Source organism: Lagopus leucura, unplaced genomic scaffold (assembly GCF_019238085.1).
Source record: "Lagopus leucura isolate 7727_CA_CO unplaced genomic scaffold, USGS_WTPT01 Super-Scaffold_100017, whole genome shotgun sequence".
In the NCBI taxonomy this organism is placed as follows: domain Eukaryota; kingdom Metazoa; phylum Chordata; class Aves; order Galliformes; family Phasianidae; genus Lagopus; species Lagopus leucura.
This window is the reverse complement of record NW_024962271.1, coordinates 10,067,263-10,081,080: the sequence shown is the minus strand read 5'-3', so window position 1 is coordinate 10,081,080 and position 13,818 is coordinate 10,067,263. Positions and strand designations below refer to the sequence as shown.

The 13,818-nt window shown below is 34.8% G+C and overlaps 1 protein-coding gene across 4 annotated transcripts in view; it reads right to left on the bottom strand.

The window, feature by feature from the left end:
* PHKB (phosphorylase kinase regulatory subunit beta) overlaps nucleotides 1-13,818 on the bottom strand; it is a 67,968-nt gene that overhangs the window by 15,023 nt on the left and 39,127 nt on the right. For all 4 annotated transcript variants that reach the window (XM_042876949.1, XM_042876950.1, XM_042876951.1 and 1 more), the window contains 9 exons: nucleotides 13,415-13,509; nucleotides 8,284-8,339; nucleotides 8,026-8,119; nucleotides 4,888-4,971; nucleotides 4,336-4,440; nucleotides 3,557-3,639; nucleotides 3,387-3,477; nucleotides 603-664; nucleotides 351-513 (listed from right to left, as the gene is read on the bottom strand). In XM_042876949.1, coding sequence (XP_042732883.1) covers nucleotides 351-513; nucleotides 603-664; nucleotides 3,387-3,477; nucleotides 3,557-3,639; nucleotides 4,336-4,440; nucleotides 4,888-4,971; nucleotides 8,026-8,119; nucleotides 8,284-8,339; nucleotides 13,415-13,509 — 833 coding nt within the window. The remainder of the gene's footprint in view (nucleotides 1-350; nucleotides 514-602; nucleotides 665-3,386; nucleotides 3,478-3,556; nucleotides 3,640-4,335; nucleotides 4,441-4,887; nucleotides 4,972-8,025; nucleotides 8,120-8,283; nucleotides 8,340-13,414; nucleotides 13,510-13,818) is intronic.

Below are 13,818 nucleotides of genomic sequence, written 5' to 3'. Positions count from 1 at the left end.
AACTTTCCCTTGATAACATTAGGAAATGACCAGTTTATCATAGTGAGTATCAACTGAAATCTTTTGAGCATTAGTCTGGAAATAAAATATTTATTCATAAGATGCTTGAGTAATTGAAGATTTGGATAGCTATGAAAAATGAAAGCCAACAGTTAGAGCACAACAAGCCAGAAAGTTCTGATGAGTATGAAGAGGCACGTCACACATTTTATGTTACTAGCCGTATTATTAGCACTAAACCATAGCACTAATCGTGTTGATCTATATGGGTCACTTAAAAATAGCACCAGTAGATAATATCTCATTCCATGACTGTGAAGTTGCACTGTGTTTTTACCAAGACTTCTTACATCAAGTTTCTGCAGAATCTCATACGTTGACTTGTTTTTCCAGTCATTAATATTTATGTCTGGTTGCTGCTCAAGTTCAGAAGCTTTTGGAGTACTGGACTGTCTCTTGACTTTTGAATGTTTTGGAAGATCCAGCTCCTCCAAACTCTTAAATACAGGAGCCCTACAAAACAAGAATTTCATTTCTTCACATTTCAGAAAACATTTTAATTATCAAAATACTTCTTCATTAGTATTTGCAAATAGCCTTACTCTTCTGCTTCAGTAATTCTTAGGAAGTCAAGTTGCTCCACAACTGCTCCAGATACTAATGTCTGAAATTAAAAAATGATAGTTAAAATTTGAAAAGATGCAGAAATGTACATGAATATATAGTGGTTTGCTGCATTCTCAATATGTTGCTGCTGGAAAATATGTTGCTATTGAAAATAGTATATCTACAGTTCCAAATATCCTTACACTTCCACAACATTTCTCTTTTTTGTTAAAATCACACAACTGCAGAAGTCTCTTAGGGCTGCTTTCTTTTTTGCTGGGGTTCTTCTGTTCCTTTGCCTGCAATGTAGAATTTAACCAGTGCCCACTCCACCATCCCCAAATACTACCTGATGAAATATCTGACATCAAGGTCTCACACTCAAAGTTCAGCTACTGCAAACCTGAAAATGAGTGTTTAATTTATCTGATATAGCCCTTACAGTTATAATTCACTCCAAATTCGTATAAATTTCACATCTATATTGTTCCACAGGAAGCATTATACTACAGCATCTTTTATTTTGATTATTCTCTTTAAACAAAATTGACCGTGCTGCGAATGTTTAAATTTCCTTTTTAATTGTACACCAGTCTGCAGTAAGATACCAATCTGCAAAGCTGCAAGACAATTGAAAATAAAATAAAAACTTGTCTTCCATTGTTAACATTATCATTCTTTCCCTGCTTGAACACATCGTGATGATGGAAACAGACAGTAAAGGTGAAAAGTGACAAAAGCCAGAAAACTGATAAGGGTACACATTTTCCACTGAAATCACATTTTGTGTATTTTACAAGAAAAAAAGACCATTCATCCAATTTAAGACACATTCTATGTAAATGCACTGAGACATTATCTAAATGAAGCAGGTAAGTACAATCCACAAAGACTTTTTGTATCATTTGTTGGAATAGTTTAAAAAAAAAAACAAAAAACAAAACACTATGAGTTAGACAAATCCCAACTCCTACTTCATAATGAACAAAGAGTGTTTCCAAAATGTGACAGCTGTACATTTGTACTGTCAGAGTACTGTAGGACTTTTTATTTTTAAATACGTTTCATTCAGAACTCTTATACCAAATATATGACTGTAAGAAAGTTAAATTATAGCACTGTTACGTTAATGATTCTCTCAGTAGCAAATCCCTTGGAAGTGATTTCTGCATAATTCTACTCACTGTGTCCATCTACAAAAGTTACAAGCCCTTCACTTCTGGAATATTAGCTGCCATTAACCAAATCTGGCTTCACTTTGCCCTCAAATGTGACTGTACTGTAATTTTGGGTTACAGTACAGTTATACACAAATGCATGAGAACTGAAGCAGTGACAATGACAAATGAAAATCATGAGGGTAGAAAATGCCTGTGGTGGGCCTGTTGTCAAAAGAATAATCCAAATAACTACAGGACAACAGCTAAAGTTAGGCTAACAGCAATCCTTTCTCCTCTCTCCTATGCAATTCCTTCTGCTAGCTCTGGCACATGCCTGACACACAGACTACATATGGCTACCTCTAAGCACCTGCAGCAAGGCATTAGAGCTCTTAACTGCACCCTAGTTATTTTTCATGGTAAATCTTTAGGTAAAAAATTTAAGGGAAGTCACAGTACAAAGTTAACATCATATCTTACACAGTCTTGGTTTTTTTTCCAGTTACATTAAAGCAAAAAATTTCATCCTAGTTTTTCCATTATTATTCTTAATGGATAAAAAAAAAAAAATAAGCAGAAGCCAATAACTGCCATCATCATCTTAAATATTTTAAAACTACTAGTTATCTAAATTGATTAAGTATGCAAGGGGAAATGATGACTGTAGCAGTGAAGTGCTCAATATAAGGACACATTATGGAGGTTGAGAAATTTCTTGTCTGGTAATATGTCAGTTTAATCAAATGCAAAGCAGGACGGTCACTGCAGTTACAGTTAAGAATACAAAAACTAGAAAAATGCACATGGACAATCATGGCATTTGCTATTGGATAAGTAAATGCTAACAGGAAACTACATGACCTACAAGTAACCAGTTAGAAACACACAAATATTTGAAAGATAGCAAAGGTACTTTATGCCATTTGAGCTCCGAATATTTAATTTACAAATGACTCAGCTGTTCCTCAGATTCATGGCTTTCCAAGGTACAAGAAATCTTATCTCTGTCTTTGGTCTTGTCATCCTTCTTACGAAAAGAGGTATTATTTACTGGCTACAAGCATATATAAGTACCTAAAATAGAACCTGACTCAGTAATGTTCACATTTTAATGAAGTAATGTTCCTCTTTAAGATTAATGCAAACAGAAAAGATGTTTAAAAAATAGACCTTTATTCTTCTAAAAATTTTAATATATGTGAAACACCTTCTTCCTGTTGACTACCTAATCAAAAACCTGCATTTTTGACATGATGGCTTTTCCAGGTATTTTCAGAAGATTTCTGAACATAAAAACTTCTCCTCCCTTCTGCGAATCCGCTGCAAAGATTATTGCTTTTTGAAGTCTCATCAGAACAAGCTAAAGTAAGCCCATGTTTCTTCTGAGATAAAAGAAAAACTGTACCAGATGTCCTCGCTCTTGACTTCTTAATTTTCATCATAGAATCCTTTGAGTTGGAAGGGATCATTAAAGGTCATCTAGTATGTGATTTTATGACACCAAGTATGTAATTTTATGATACCAAGTAAAATATTTGTAAGTCACACGGAAAACAGAAGTAATAATGCATGTACCAGTACTAGGAGAGAAGAGCACACCATTCAGGAAAAGCAGCATACCTGTACTCTGTCAACATGAACTTTCACTCCTCCAACAATTCCCTTTTTAAAGGCTGCTAGCATATCTAATATTGGATTGAATCTGCTCCCTCTGAAATTTAAACAGAACATCATTAATCTTGTAGCTAGGAAAGAACTACACTGCAAATGATGCTTTTATCTTTCTCTACCTTATATTGTCTTCACGGATAAGTACAACGAACAGTGGACGACCATGCATTTTCCAATACTGCCTGATGAACTGCAGTGCATTCTAGGTAAGAAATACATGTTAGTCACCAAACAATACAGCAGCACAATGTACAGGAATACTAAAAATAAGCTAAATACTACAAGAGCTATCTTAAAGTAACAGCATTGAAAACCCCAAGAAATTGTAAAAACTTTAGCTAATAATGAAACCACTAATAGTTTCAGATTTCTCCAAAGACAATATGTTATTTCAAGTATTCAGATTCTCTGAAAATACTGCTAGCACATACAGACTGAATTGATGGGCCAACTGGTATGTACTGAACTACTTGTAATGACCTAGGAAGTCATGGAAGGAAGTCAATTTTTAATAGTTGCACTAAGTCTGGTAATATTTCTCCCAGATGAGGCTTTCATATTTCCCTTAAGCAGAACAGTCTCATTCCTTCCTGCAGCCAAGAACATCTGTTTTCCCAAAGAAACTGAAGGTAGTTTGCTTGCTGTGCTAAGCCTATCCCAATCACTTTCAGTTTGTTGGTTTTTTGTTAGATACAGATACTCATTAGAATTCGTATTCAGCTGACAGAATATTCACCTTAATAATCTAAAAAACTGTATTATTTTTACATTAGAAAAATACACATTATAGAGCATTCACCTTTCAGACTTGCATTTTATCAAACTTCACTTTTTATTCTCCTAGACTCTTATTTTTGTCAGTTTCTCAAAGGAAGAATTACAGATAGATCTGACTTACCTTAATGTCATCAATCAACATCATAACATCCTGAGACATGTAGAAATCACTTAGATCAAAAATAATTGAGTAGCAAACTACAGTCTTTCCCAGTATTCGATAAATCTATAGGGAGATAAAGCTTCAGTTAATCTTTTTTTTAAAACTGTTCAAACATTAAAATAGCTGAAATGAAAAAAAAAAAACTAGGTTAAAACTATCAAGGAAATAGTTAATATAGAACAGCTGAACTTAAAAAACCTATAAATTAAAAATAAAACCTATAAATCTAATTCCAAGCACATAGATTTTTGTAAACTGGCTCATGTCAACAATAGCTCTGTTTTGGCCAACTACTACTTGAAATGCATGTTTAGGAAACCTGACAGTTTAATAGCAAGACAGCATGCATCTTCCTAACAGCAAAATATGTTACAAATATTTAAAAAAGTAAATATGAGCATAAAAGAAAATAACACTTAAATTATATTTATAACATTTTAGAGATTAATGCAATGTTTATCTGAAATACACATTAATAACGATATTATAAAAATATAAGTATTTCACAACCTTTGATGTTCCAAGGCATCCTACAGGCCTGTCTGGTCTTCCAGATAATCCTAGCTTGTCATTGATTCCTAACTGGAAGTAGGCCTGTGAGAAATAAACATGAAAACTTAAGGAAACCTCATTACAAGACTTACTTATGCTCATACAGGAAGTTGTGGGCACTCTACTGAGAGCAAGATCCATGAAATACGGTCTCTTCTTTCTTTTTTTAAACAACTCAAACATGTGGGAGGGACTCCTCTTGAAAGCACCATAGTCCTCCCTATCTATACTTTTTCAAAATTCAGCAACAACTTAATCATATTGTTTTTCTCATATATAAAATCTGTAGTATTTTTTAGTTCTTCAAATTTTTCTGTAATGCTTTTCTTACGTGGATATAAAACAGTAATAAAGGAGCTATACAAAGATTTTAATTCTAATTTTAGTAAGGGCGTGCAAAGTTAATGCATCAACAACAAACACAAGAGCAAGTTACCCCATTTTCATTGCTTGATTGCTTGAGTCTTATGAAATTATATACGCCTAATATTAACTCAAATAATATAATTTTCTAAGACTTGCATATTAAAAGAATAATCTTATTTTCTTACAATACAGCAAAATAAACCATAAAAATGCAATTACCTGTAGACAAAGCAATATTAATGTGTCAGTTAAACCAAACTGAAAGCTGTATTTTTTTTTCTTAGATGCCTTTATACGTAAAACCCATTATTACCAAAACTTATTTCTCCTTATGATTTCATAAACCAAAATTCCAAACATTTTTCTAAGCTCAATCTTCTTTATAAGAAGATAATTAAAAAAAAAAAAAATGTAAGTGAAGATTTGAATAAACGTTACACTCAGTAGCTTTTCATTGCTGTCAGCTTGGGGCCTTCCTGATACTGCCTATGTTAGTACATAAACATCAAGTGGTATTAAAAAAAACCAATAAGCAAAACTTCCTACATTACACATTCATTCAGACTGGGTATGAATATAGTTATTCCTGTTATCCCAATTGAATGTCACTACTCAAATGGGAACGGAATGGAAACATCAAGCATAAAAAGCTTTAAATAACCCATCTGTGGAAAACAAAATCAAAAGAACGTTAAACCTTTTCTTGTGGTACAGAATGGAGACTAGAAGAATGGTAAGACACAATGCCATAAAGACACAGCCTTTTCTGGAAGCTCATGAGAACAAGGAATTGCATCAGGTTATCTAATATTTTCATGACACGCTTTCCGAAAGTAAATTCTGGCAAGGTAGATTTACCTTCCCACCATGAGAATGAAGAAAACGGCACACTGACAGAATTCTCATCAGCTTTTGAAAATGAAAACACAGCAGCTGTCATAAATAGGAATGTAATTGATAGTAAGAAGACTAAAACATAATTTAAGTCTCATTTTTTTCTAAGGGAGACCAAAGAAATGAAGAATGACACAGAGCGAACATACACACATGTATGTATATATAAATGTATGTGTGTGTGTACTTTTATGTAGTGAGTTTATATGTACTTATATGTAGTACATTTATGGGATATCTGTTGAACAAGAATTTCAGGACAAATCAGTCAGAAAAAATCAATTCTGAGAAATACTGTCAAGAAAACAAGCAAGCAAAAATAGATTGAGAAATGAACAAGGCTGAATATAAACAAGGATATTTCTTTCCTCTGTGAATACTTTCAGATGGTAGCGGCAGCCGTTGTTTGGGATAATCATTTTTCTGAATAAGCTGGTAAAGTTTTGGTACATCAATCAGCAACATATTTCAGGCAAGCCTGGAGAAGTATTTTCTCTGGTTTTGGTTTTGCTCTTCCCTGAGTCCTACAAGCTTCCAATACCGATAATGGCATCAGTCACACAATCCTGACTTCAGAGGGAGAAACTTGTGTAGCTACAATTGTGAAACTAACCACTAACATCTTCAGGACTGGGATACTACACACAGGGATTACGCTATCCCCAAACATTTGGAATTTATCAGGCTTGTTTGAGACTATTTTTGTCATGCAAAGTTCAGCAAGAACTTCATGTACCTGGTCCACAACCAAACTTCATGTGGTGAAGTATAAATACATCAAGAGCATATCTGTGATTCTCTGTGATTCTTGATCACCTTACTTGTCTGACAGCTTCCTGCAGCTTGTTAAGGGCTATTTATGTACAGATGGGACCCTTTTCAAGGTTGTTTTGTTGTTGTTTTTTTTTTTCTCCCAAAAGGACCAGTTGTAACAGAGATCAAGTATTAAATATACCCAGTAATCATATGGATTTCCATAGGGGACTTTTGATGTGCTTATCTATAATTGCTAATCAAAGCACTTATCATTCACAGCAGCATTTGTCTTCTTGCTTTGAACATACTTCTAGGACAAATAGCAGTAGATGGCTTGAGGCTCTCACTCAGCATAGTCAAAAGCACCGTATCTAAAATACTACAAAGGACTGAACAAAGAGAGGCCACAGTAATGCTAAGAGAAGGCTGGAATAGACCTGTAGGCCTGTAGATGCTGCTCATTTTTTACTACTGGCTTCACATGGCAATGACATCTGCTGGAATAAATGCATCTGACCTGGCATCATCAGCTCAGAATGGAAAAGAACTGAATGGTCCAAGCCCGTGGAAGTGAAAGGACATGATACTCAAATATAGGACTACATGCCTGTATAGAAAAAGAAAAAGCTGGAGCTTCTGAACATCTCCTTCCCCCCGTTAACTTTCATCCACAGATCTTTGAACATGCTGAATTAAACGGGTATATTCAATGAAAGGCACTTGCAGGAGAAACACCATTTTTAGAGGCACTGTCAAATTATATGATGGTTTATGCCTGCTGCCTTAAATCCATTTCTTTCACCATTGCACGTTTGTTTCTGTTTGTCCATTGGGTTTTCTCTCAGTCCTCTGCACTATTAATATTTTATTCTTTTTTTTTCCTAAATGGCTCAGGTGAACATCTGGGCTTCTCTGCAGGCTCTAACTGACCAGTGTTGGAATATATTGCAAATGAACTAGATGAACTTAAAAAGGCAGATAACAAGCCTAAGAAAATAAAATTCTAGCAGCTTGATATAAATTTGTTTTGTTTAAAAAGATAGATAGGTAGATTGATAATTTTCAGTGCAGACTCCTTACCTTGACAAGTTCCTTCTGAGCCCATATCTGAATTGGTTCCACCTGCTGGGGGGTCTGTGTTTGGATTCCATATGTGTTCAGAAAAACTTGTAGGCTACAAACAAAACAACAAATTTAATCAAGAATTAGTCTTTGCTTCAGCAGTTATCTTGGAGACATGAGCGGCAGTATGAAGTTCAGCATACTTCCCTGAATACCTTTAGCAAATTTAGCCTTCTGAACTTCTTTACTATCCACATTCTTAATACAAGTACCTACCGTTGACTTTCTGCTATCAGGGCCACATGAACTACCAGATCATTTTCCAGAGGTCCCTAGGATATAATGAAACACTGCTTATTAGCATTATTGCTAACAAGAAAAACATCTATTTAAACAGTTCATGCACATGACAGACATTCATTGTCTGGGTTGCTTTTCCCTACAGTGTAAATAAAATGAAAGAAAAAGTCTTATAAATCTCAACACGCATTTTGAAGAATTCATTATAAACAAGCTTCAGGTATCCATTTCTACTGTTTAATTAAAAAAATAAAATAAAAAACTGAGGTAGGAAAAATATTTTGCTTTATACAAAAAATTTAGACATTATACAATCAATATATTTTCAAGTGATATGACATGATATTTTGATAGACAGTTTTGTTAAGAGTGAAGTTTGGGTGTGGGTAACTGATAATATCCAATTCAGAGTAATGATTTGACTTCACAAAGCTGCTAAGAGTTATATTGTATACATAAAATATATTATTAGATGAATATAAAATATAAAAGATATTTAACATGAGATAATAGTATTTCCTTATGCGGTTAATAACAAAGATACTTCATTTTTGAAAACTGTACTGTTATTTTATATCAGTAAGTCATGCAAACCATCAACTCAATGTTCTGGGATCTTGAAACGGCAACTGACTTTTCAATGGCAACACACATAAGTAGCTAAAAAGTCGACATCTCTGAGATATTCCCTGTTCATGTCTTCTGTGGAGTCGGATGGCTGCAAAAATCTAAAAGAGCACACACTTTGATACCATAGATGTTGGGGTTTTTCTGCCTGCTGTTGTCTAGAAACTAGCAGAACATGAATGAAATAAATAAATACATCCTCCATTCATTGATTAAATAAAAATACAGCATTTTCTAGGCAGGTTGATGGATAGATTTCTAAAAACACCGGTGTTTCTGCCACAGTGTGATGGAAGATGTGCACAAAGAGACCAGAAATCAGTAGTTCAAGTTCCTCGTTCCTCCTCAAAATCATGCAATCCATCTTTTAGACACATAGCAAGAAAACACAAACCAGTTCCCCACCATAATCAGTTTCATACCTTTTCTCAAACTAATGGCAACAACTCAGTGACAAAATGAGACATCTCCCTCCAAGACAGCCTGAGATCTAACTTGGGAGCTGTCTTCATGTTGAGGTTCAGCTTAGGTATTACTGCATCTCAAAGCCAAACTCAGTCACACTATTAATCAGCTGAACACAAATCTACATATTCCAAATCTCCTTTGAGGCACGCCCTGCTTTGATACCAGTGCTAATGCCTCTCAGATACAGATGTATTCCATGACATGGTTCATTTATAGCAGCCAGTAAGTGGTGGTTCTGCCATGGGCCATAACTAAGCAAATGCATCTGCTGCACACCTGGCACATCACCAAATCTGGTTATAAGGTGCTATTCTTAAATAAAAGCAAACATTTTTTACTGACTAAGCAAAGGTGGTTTGTAACACAGTAAACAGTCAGACAGCAGTGAATTTCTTCTCAGAATTAGACTTACACACGTTTTTATTGTTTCCTCCTTGTTCTAATTCCATCATGCCAAAACCTGAGATTTAAAGGAACGTATCTTGAAGTATAAGCCTAGATAGAAAGCCTCAGAGCTATGTTCAGATTTATGATGCCTGATTCTTTAAATCTCATTCAAATCTATTTATTTTGTGTTGGGTTTCATGGACTGATGAGCTCAAAATCATTTATCAGCATCTATTGAAGTTGTCTTCTCTAGAAGACATGCAGCTTCCATCATTTTTATTTGGGAAGACATGGCTGCATGGAATTGGTAGACTGAAAAATCTAACTGAAATTATTGTAAAACTACAAAAGTGCTGTAATGTTAAATGAAAAGTTACTTTTGTTGTCATTTAACACGTACAGGCCTGAAGGATCACAAGCAATTTGTGGCCTGGATAAGCACAGATAAACTAACAGTCAAACTACTCATGAAAGCATCACCCTTTTCATTAACAATAACTATACATAGCATTCATTAAATATTAAAAAAAAAAAAAAAAAAAAGTGGAAAAGCAGACTCCTAAGTATTCCACTAGATAAATCTCATTGCTGTTGAAAGTTCCATTTTTATGTGTTCTGTTTGACTTCTGTCTCCTAACCCCAGCTACGCCGCAGTTCACACAACATCAATCACCCTCTCCCCAAGACACTGCCACAGACCCCCTCCACCCTGGGTTCACCCTTCTGCCTTGCATTTCCTTGTTGGGTAGTGCAGAGCAGGATCTGTTTCAGCTGCGTTCTGCACGCTGTGCAAATGATAAATAGACCCCGGTGTTTTCAGAAGACAAAAAAAAAAATGACAGATTAGTTTTCCTCCTCTCCAAAAAAGTCATAGTTGTAACAAGGTTAAAAACAAGGCAGGTTGAAGTGCTGTTCCTGGCACTAGAAGAGAAAGCAGCTCAGTATTGGTCTTCTGCTGCACTCTCGCTGGACAGATGCTATCACTATATGCCTTTTGCACATATTCCCAGGAAATCTCACAAATCTGAACAAAATCAATCAGTTCTGAACATGCATGAAAGTGGCACAGTATTCAAAGGAAACTCAAATTCAAGAACACTGGTTGAAATGGTACGTACTGGGCTTTCTAAGCATATGGAGCAAGAAGAGGAATCTAGAAATAGAATGTAACAAATTTGTAATTAAGCCAAATAATCCACCTTGCTGCTAATAAACTACAACTGAAACAAAACACATCTGCTTCAGAAAGCCTCTAAATGCTGCCTAACAGTTTACGGTCAATGCTACTAACACCCCAGACCTTTCTTAATGAGATACAATATGGACATATGTGCGTCTTAAATTCCAAAGCAACATTTAACCATTTTAGAACTGTTTTAACTATGGTAGGCAGCTGTACCAGTACACTGGAAGGCAAGAATGTGCTCATAAACAGCATTACAAAGTGGATCATCCAACATGATACATCTCTTTAAGCCATCAAAAGTAGACAAGCTGCAATCCTAAACTGGATAATTTACATAGCTGGAAAATCCTAAAATGGCCCAGTCTACACATACTTCATCTTTTTATTTCCTTTTTACATGTTATCTAGTTCTCTGAAAACAGAAGAAATAAGCAGTCTATCATTTCCAGTAGCATAAGTGAAGCCTTCACAAATCATTAAGACTACCATGCAAAACATTACAAGATTATGGTCACTGCACAGAGGACAATAATTTCATTAATTAATTGCAAATCTACACATGCATTTCAAGTTAACCTACAAGATAAATTAGTTTTACTTGGACAATTTAGTATCATTATAACCTTTCATTGAATACAAAAAAGACAGCAATAAATCAGCTTTCATATGCTCCAGGAAAACATAACAAAACCAGAAAGTCCCTACCCCAATTAATGACATTTCTTGTATGTTATTGTAACTTTTCAGACTCTCATATACACTAAATTCTCCACAAGAGAACCCAACTGAAACTGTTATAAATGCCTCTGGATATGGAGATCCTAAAAATGTTTTTCTAATAACTGAATGCAGTTTTTAAGAGAAATCCCAGTGAAAGAGAGTACCCTTCATTATCTTCTTTCAAGAAAGTAAACGAAGCATGGATAATTCCACTTTTTTTTTTTTTTTTTTTTTTTTTTAAATCTGTGAGAGATATTTAACATGAAACTAAGCATTACAAAGCAAATTACACATGCAAATGAAAACCTGATTGCCACAACATTTTGAGTGTTCTGGAACAAAATCTAGAAGTAGCAAGAAGAATCTTCCTTAGAACATACCAAGACCTCTCATTAAAATCAGATAACTAATTCTTGGGGGTATTACAGTAGGAGATAAAACATTTCCTTCTAATAGCAGACTAGGCATTTCAGTACTAGTGATAACACATGAGACTGTCCTCTTTTCATCAGAAATTGAAAGCAGAGCAATGTGTTCACAGCTGTAATTATACTGATGGTTGAGGTATTAATTCTCCTTTCCAAACTACCTCTGTGGTCCTTCCAATAAACCCTATTTCTGTATGCCTGTTTTTCTATACGGTGCTAAAAGTTTATATGCAGCAAATCTTCCAGTATTGCCTCTTTAGCACAGTAAAACCCTTGTTGACACAAGGATTTAACAGAATTTTGCTTACAGATCCCCATGTCAGTAGTTTGTGTTTATTGTGCTTCACAGATAGGTTGTGCTATCTGATCAGCATCCAGATTTCCTCACTGTGTATTACTGATTCCATAAAGACAGCACATTAGCCTATTAAATACAGCATTGTTAGCTTAGTGTCTTCTGAAGCAAGTTCAGAAAAGCAAATTAAGAAGCAGCTTGTGTTTGGCCCAAATTACTACCCAGCTGAAATGGACAGAAGCATTCCTTTAGCACGCTGACGATGAACTTTTCTGCTATGCATTCAATAAAGATAAGTAATATTGAAGTATACAAAGTTATACACTAAGCATAAAAGCCCTAGAAATGAAAACACTAATTCGTTTAAGGATAAAATGTTTCTAACATATTAACAGCTGGTAAAAAATAAACTGGTTTCATTTATTGGATTTTTTTATTGCATGTTTGTACTAAACAAATAGAAATAAAATACATTTCAGAGTAAATTCAAACTGAATTTCAAATTCAGAATAATCACTGCATACCCTCAGTATCATTACTTACTTTCTTTCATTTTCTTGTTTAGAGCTAATAGCTACAGCACCGTCACATTAATGACCACATATTCCTGTATAATAAGCCTGAGCAGTGATTGTAAAAACTGCAAAACCTTAGCAGTGGTTAAAATGCTGCTGGCATATCAGTGCTGCCAGTATTCAAAAGGCCACACTGAAACACAGGATACCAGAATGTGGCACCTAAGATTTCTTTTCTGACTAGAGTTAAGATGGATGGTGAACAGAGAAATTTGAAGGGGTGACACTAAGAAATCCAAATTAATTGGAAAGAACAGAAAAAGCAGGTTCCATCTCACATTCTTCCTGGCACATCTTACAACTCAAAGGAAACATACCTAACAGTAGCTACTTAAACAGATATTTAACTCACCATTTCAGTTGTATCACTTAATGATGATTATTTTTCAGAAAAATACTGTAATGCTAAGCTTATGCTTACCTGATTGGAAAATCTCATACTAACGTTCCGCTGCTCTTGTGGAGGGACATAACGTCCAATAGGGTCAATATCCTTAGGACTCACCAATTTGTCAGCTGAAAGTCAATGATAATAAGGAGGCACATAATCAAGGAAGCACACAAACATTTTATGTAGTCATTTCTGCTGCTACACTCTTTGTTTTAGATCAGTGATATATGCATCAAAAGGACAATTTGCAAAATTATATCAATTTTGAAACTAATGACTCAAGAATCATTCTTGCTACAGCTAATTATGATATTGTAGTATTTAAAAACAACACTTCCACAAAAATGATTAAGAAGATTATACAGACATCAGATTCCACAACAAGCAAAAGTCACGAAAAAGCTCTCAAGCCACAACTGTGGAATTATTCTAGA